The sequence below is a fragment of the Zerene cesonia genome, chromosome 29, assembly GCF_012273895.1.
Source record: "Zerene cesonia ecotype Mississippi chromosome 29, Zerene_cesonia_1.1, whole genome shotgun sequence".
In the NCBI taxonomy this organism is placed as follows: domain Eukaryota; kingdom Metazoa; phylum Arthropoda; class Insecta; order Lepidoptera; family Pieridae; genus Zerene; species Zerene cesonia.
In genome coordinates, this window is record NC_052130.1 from 4,638,812 (window position 1) to 4,645,851 (window position 7,040).

Here is a 7,040-nt window from a genome sequence, read left to right on the forward strand (position 1 = left end):
GATTAAGATTTTCTTAATCTCATTTAGAGGATTACACAAATAAAATAACGCATGAAATAATCCAGAGTTTAATTTCATTGCAATAAGTTAATCAATAAATTAAGTGTCTTTCAAAAGATATACTGAATTACTATTCTATAATATCAAGAAAATGTCAATAGCATATTCAAATTATAATAAATAATTAAATACATACATACAAAGATAGATATACCAAAAAATAATATAGAAATATATATCGAATAATTGTATATTTTCAAATCAATACATCCAATATCATAATCATATTTTATAATATATAAATGCGATATATTATTTACATATATACATATAATATAAAATATATTATTCGTTTAATATTTATCCAATTACTTAAGTATAAAAAAATATAAATATTTTATTTTGATATGATAAATATATAATACAATAAATATGTTTAATTCACAGTCATAACATATATAAATATATTATATATTTTATTTATATTATTTACATTCTCCTATGTAATGCTATACTTTGTATATATATATCATAATAAAATGTTAATACATAATTTAAAGCGGTATCCAAAGACTCCCTACATATTTTTATTTACATATATATTTACATATCATACATATCTATATGACTCATTTAAATAGAGTATTGAGGTACTGTTTACTTAGAAAATAAATTAAGTGTTGCATCATGGTCCATTGCACGCCCTTGTCATTATTAAATTATAAACCATCATATAAATATTATATAAATTATCTTTGGAACAATAATTAGTACGTTCACTTCTTTTTTACGGTCATATATTCTGTTCAATCGCGGACAAGATATGCTTTGTCTTTAATTGTAAAAAATGTACGCCTTATTCTAAAATAAATAGTATGCCTTCTACGCTACACACAACACGATAACTGGTATCTAGGGTGGGTTACTGCGTGTACGCATTGTAGGCTAGGTCGTGTGAGTCAAGAGACCTGAAACAAAATATTTGAATTACAATGTATTCTGAAATAGAAGTCGATTAAACGTTGTATTGAAATGGTGCCCTTGAAGAATCGTTCACTGAATAATCGTAACACAGTTAGTAACATTTATAATTTTTAAACAATATCATGGTCTGTTTCCTCTTCCTCAACATTCCTTCTTTCCTTTCATTTATTCTTTCCTTATCCTTTTCCCTTTAAAAGCGGGCAGTGCTTTCGTAGATGAACTGCTTCTGCGAATGTTCATGGTCGGGGGTAATCGCTTACCATCAGGCAAACCACCACCTCAGAAAAGAAAAACAAAAATAATTCCCAACGCTTCGAAACCTCACCTGCTCCAGCCAGCTCCCCCGTGACCAGATGATACCACGACTTCATGAGCTTCCCCAGTACCGCTGGATGACAGCAGCTTCTTCAGCCCAATGATACCCGCAAGGACGAGGGCCAGCTTGGAAACGATCAGGGCCTTGCCAGCGAGGAGGGCCAGGGCACCGAATGCAAGGGGAACGATCATGCCTCCGATAAGGAGGGGGATAGCGAGGAGTGGGGCGAGCTTCTTCCTTCTTCCACGGCCTTCGTCGAACGCGCGCTGCAGATCTGAACCGGTGGGGAATTTGATCTGCGGACAAAGTGGGTATTTTCAGTTGATGTAGGCTTTTTCAATGGATTATAGATTGAACTTTGTTGCATGAAAGTTAACTACAAATCTAATGAATTCGCATTACTACTGGCAATGTCTTTATGAAGTTCTGCCCCCTATTGAGGGATGGGGCAGATAATATATATGTTTTACCGATTTACTGATAGATTTCCTTTATGGACAAGTAGGTAATCAGCCTTCTGTGTCCTGCTAGACTATAACTGCATACTAAATCGAAATAAAAATCAAATTTTTCTATCTACTAAACGAAAATTCGATATAGACTGTGTAAAATTGACATCACATGTTCACGTGCATTTTTTTATTTTTTTTATTTATTTACATAGTAACAAGTAATTGTTTTAACAAAAGTAAAGTAGGGTAGGAGCATGTTCTATTTAATATTATATATACTGAGAGCTTTAATCCCCTATAGTAAAAGCACAACAATGTATCCAATATCTCAACCATAGATAGTGCAGAAAGCTAAATATCAATCAGATAAAATTTGCATTCGTGAAAAACTGCGCTCATCACGCATGACGCTCGCAATTAGTTAAGAAACTATGTGGGTCGTAACTGCTTAATAGACTATAGCGAGGAAAAAACACAAGATGAATTAATTGAACGTAATTAAAAAGATGTATAGAGAAAGCGTTGCGGTGCGTCGGCGGGCGGTATGCGAGCGCATTTCTTGTAGAAATTTGCAATTGATAATGCATTTTAACGGTTGCAGCGCGTTTCAGGATTTCAGATATGTTTTTTTATAACGTATATACATTATGGATGTAGTTTATATTACATGTATAACGTATTGGGAATGAGGGACTTTTAATTGGATAGATTACGTTTTATGATGGACGGCGTAGTAATTTCTAAAAAGTTTCAATAATTATATTGTACTGGATACAATTGTTTTTAAATATGCATTAAAATAGAAATCAATAAAGGCAGTAGGTATTATGTAACATAACTATATCAGAAATGTATATACAAGTATTTAAACTCACTTGAAAATGATACGCTGTCAAGAAAATCATATACTAAAAAAATTCTGATACAGTCTCCAAATTCAACATTAATAACATAGGTCATAAATTATTTGAAGTGTCATAAACTACGCTCATAAAACATACACCGTAAATACAACTAACTGACTGACAAATAGTCTAGTAACAATTACCATTCATTAATTATTATTGCATGCTTTGTTTCAATTTATGAAAGGCGTTAAATATTGCGTAATTTATTATAAGAAGTAACAGTGACTAATTCGAGTGGTCACTTATTTATTCATTCATACTACTATTATTCATTGGAAAAGAAATACAATATTGATGTATATAAAACACGAATATACATTAAAATATAATTGCGACTACGTTCGTTTTTAAACGAAGTTCCTAAAACTGACAGGGGGGCTATCACTTTGTAGCATATATGTTTTTAATTTCTTATTTAACTATTCAATGTATCATTATTTTCACTTTCAATGTGTGTCTTATATTTCTCTTAGTATAGAATTAGGATGAAATGCTCTCTTGGTAAAATTTTGAACAGCCCTGTTCCCTTGCCGTTTGATTATTATAAAAGTTACAGAGCCTGAGCCTATCTGAGACTTTTTATATAAACTTATTTTGGAGTCTTAATTTCGTGATAATCTCCATTAAAATATTTATACCGTGATTTTGCTGAAAATATAACGAAATTGAATTGATGATGAATGAATTCATGAGAATAATTTCCTATACGAAAGGTTGAATATAAATCTTTCGATCAAACAAAAAGTATTGTAAAAGGACCACATACGTTTAAAGTCACAAATAATTTGAAGTGAATGAGTATGCGGTAATAAAATCGTAATAATTAAATAATAATTACATCGTTATAGGGTCAAGTACAACATTAAAGATACAATGAACTACAATTAAGGTATCCATTTATAAACCTTACGATGTAGGATGCATACTAATGTAAAGAATTGGTTAAATTAAACCGTTTCCTATTCAGAGTATTGTTAGTAATAGAAATTCAATATTTTTACTTTTTTATAACATTAATAGTTGTGTGTGACCTTTTAGTTAACGTGATCTCGCGTGGTTATCAATCTAGAATAAAACCAATCACAAGAACATAACTACAAAACTAAAAATGTATATATAATGACAATAGTAGTAGATTTATTGTTTCTCAATCAATAATATCCCGTTTCCTTAATTATTAAATATACCTATAATATTCTATATACTTAAAAGCTTTCGTTTGTTGATATATTCAATATATTTTATTAATATTTTATATGCCATATACACAAGGTCTATTTATTTTAATTATTTAATTGTGTTTAAACTTCAGGGGTGTGCTTAACTCAAAAATGTGAATTTAGAATTAGTATACGCAGCGAATTTAGAAAACAAATACAAAATGTTTTCTAATGCTTGTATACAAATTAATTATGTATGTCACGTGTTAATACGTAAATTGTCAACCGCGGTATGGTTATGAAAATAGAAATAAAAACATTGTTACACGTCATATGAAAAATCGTACAAACGTGAACGAAAACACTTTTTAAAATTTTTGAAAGTTTGAGTTAAAATTTTAGTTATGAGGCGTTGTATGACATAGGTTCGTAGATTGTAAGAAGTATTTAATTTTAGTAATTGGTTTTCTCCGTTATACGATATAAGGGTGCAGAGGATGTCTGAAAAACAATGCTTTGTTTTACTTTCAGATTTTGTACTGTAAACTCGAGCCATAGACTTCTGTTACCACTTTTTGCTAAAATGGTATATTAAATATGTGAACAACAACAAATATTATGTACAACTATACTACTACTAATCTTATAGTTTATATCTCTATCAACGGAACTTATATCAACGCACGACATTAAACAGAATGATAATAAACCGACATTATTCAATGAATCATAGTATATTTAGTTATTATGATATCTTTGAATTTTTCGTCCCTTTATTTCCTTCAATCCTTTTAAACAGAATTACCCAGAAACTAAGAAGAGAAGAGTGGAAGAGGAATTTGTCGGTTTTATTTTTGGTTTTGTTAATTGTACTGTATACTGCGTGGTTTTTCTATACAGATTATATGTTTTTTTATATATCGTCATTGGGTATCACTTTAGACGCTGGAGTGGTGGAGGTACCACTCTTTCGGACGTAGATCAAGTTTTTAGAAGATATTTATATTCATAATCGCATACACGTAATACAAAATAATTGTTTTAATTTTGCTAGTTTACGTTGAAAGCTTTCTTTTCAACATTGCAAGGCAACTTCACAAAGAGTAGGTTACGTTTAGAAACTTGTCATCTTATGGACACCATAGAAAAGTAGACACTAGGCAGTAATTAAAATGAGGAGAAATTAAAACTCACGCCGCAACAAAATACTGAGAAATCAAAGTGCTACTGTTGTTAGTGGTTTCTTACTTGGCTCTTAAAATGGTAAAACATTGATTTAAATTGGTTCCCTTAATTTTTTATTAATCTTCGAAAAAGGGTTTTGTTTTTGTGCTTTATTTCTGCTCTGTAAATGCTTGTTTTGCTGTTGGTTAAATGTTTATGTTATGGAATGAAATAATGCACTTAAAAACGTCGTTCGTTGAGAAAAAAACACTACGTTTAATAATTTCTCCTATAACGATGCCAAGAGTCGATAATTTCCGCATGGACAAATTACGGCAGATGCTTTTCATATTTTTCGATTCGCTATGTCACCATAATTGGTTCATCCCGTCACAAACGATGCGAATAAATAATTTCTTAGGTAAAGCATTTAATTAATCAATAGCAATTTTCATTACGTCTGACGTAGTTTCTGTAGACAATTTTAGTCAAAAATTAACTTCTGTACTTTCTTCTTACTTTTAATAAGTTTTTACATCGTTCAATTATATGACACTCATAATCAGGGTGATATAAAAAACGATTGCTTAGTTTAAATCCAGGAGATTCAGGAAGCTTTGTTAATCCCATTATCATCCTCGTCACATTTAAAAGCTAAAGTGATTATTCTGATGAAGAATAAAGAGCAGTGGAAAACAAACTACTTTTTATTTAAAAGGTCCCAAAGATTACCATTGCAGGTTATAAAAAGAGGAGTACGAGATAAGAGCAGTTCATCTGTTACCTGGATGGTATGAGTTTGCATGAATCCAACGATTTTGTCCAAGATGAGGTTGTCCAAGGAGCTCTCGTCAAGACCTCTCGGAATCGCCTCCTCAACGTCCACCTTTTCGACTGCATTCTTATCCTTCGTAATGGTAACTCCACCGAGCAGCACAACCTCGTCGCTCTTTGATATCCTATTTAAAGCTTTGGCCAGTTTGAGTTTCAGACAACTAGAAAGATCGCTGCCACTGCAGTCTCTGTAGGTTTCGTATGCAACTTTGAAGTCCCCTAATATCGTGTCGTCTGAACTCCTTCCTTCGTCAACGTTTTGGTTTGTGCTCGCTGTCCTTCCACTTACGGCCGCTGCCAGTGTTAAAACGAGGAGGTAATGTGGTACCATTTTGAAGTCGTTCGCACGTTCGTGGCGGGATAGGCACTGTGTTTAATACAGTAACAGTATTTGCGTTTATATGCGCTTAGTTTCACGGTACAGTGAAGCTGCTGAGAGGGATGCATCGATGCATTTATGCAGTTGCTTGTACAGTCAAGGGATAAATTTTAATGAAATATTCTTTTCTACTACATTGTATGGGTGGTACAGCCCTTTTAGAAGCAATTATTGGTGTAAAAATTTTATAAATGATGCTTTACATGATAGAAGAAGGTTCTTGATTCATCACGATGCAGTATATCAGAGTCTAGCATATACAAAATAGATCTTTCGAATAACAATTTCAGGTAACCATTTAGTTTTTATTCTTGTGAAACTTACAGAACACGTCACATGTCATTTCAGAAATTCCGTCGCCATATTATGTGTTTGCGTTGCAATTTATATTTTATTGCAATGGGGGTATGAAACACAGGGCTTATGTATAAATATAAATTGCTATTTATATCCCCATATTTTAATAGAATCAACATATTGACAGCAACACATCAGAAAATGGAGAACATCCGATTGAGTGGAATGTTTAATTTACCGTTCATCCCTATGGAATTTATTTACTTATATTACAGCGTGGGCCAATTACAGTTTTGGGAACAAGAAAAATTGTATTTTTTTGTATGAATGTGATGATTTTGAGTAGCTAGTAGTCGTAAAATAAACAAGGCTTATAAACGTTAATCAAGTTAGGTAACATCAAGTATATGATAGACACTATTGACATCATCATCAGCTCATACTCGTATGAGAGTTCAGGGCATAAATGGCCAAGGGCCACCACACTGGCCAAGTACGGGTTGGCAGATGTCACATGTCGTCGAATTTATCGATTCCTCGATATTG

The 7,040-nt window shown here is 32.1% G+C and overlaps 1 protein-coding gene across 1 annotated transcript; it reads right to left on the bottom strand.

Moving 5' to 3' along the window:
- Positions 1-605: 605 nt before the first annotated feature.
- Positions 606-6,221, bottom strand: LOC119837744. Its single transcript, XM_038363474.1, has 3 exons — positions 5,769-6,221; positions 1,310-1,596; positions 606-968 (listed from the first exon to the last, which is right to left on the bottom strand). The coding sequence occupies exons 1-3, from the start codon at positions 6,147-6,149 to the stop codon at positions 923-925; spliced, it is 714 nt and encodes a 237-aa protein (XP_038219402.1). The 5' UTR covers positions 6,150-6,221; the 3' UTR covers positions 606-922.
- Positions 6,222-7,040: the final 819 nt, after the last annotated feature.

What these genes read in the sequence shown, in the direction of transcription:
- LOC119837744 (XM_038363474.1), bottom strand. Translation starts at nt 6,149, where the DNA reads ATGGTACCACATTACCTCCTCGTTTTAACACTGGCAGCGGCCGTAAGT. An exon ending in TGCAAACTCATACCATCCAG is followed by an intron (nt 1,597 to 5,768) that starts GTAACAGATGAA and finishes CTTTGTCCGCAG; the next exon opens with ATCAAATTCCCCACCGGTTC. An exon ending in GGGGGAGCTGGCTGGAGCAG is followed by an intron (nt 969 to 1,309) that starts GTGAGGTTTCGA and finishes ATTTTGTTTCAG; the next exon opens with GTCTCTTGACTCACACGACC.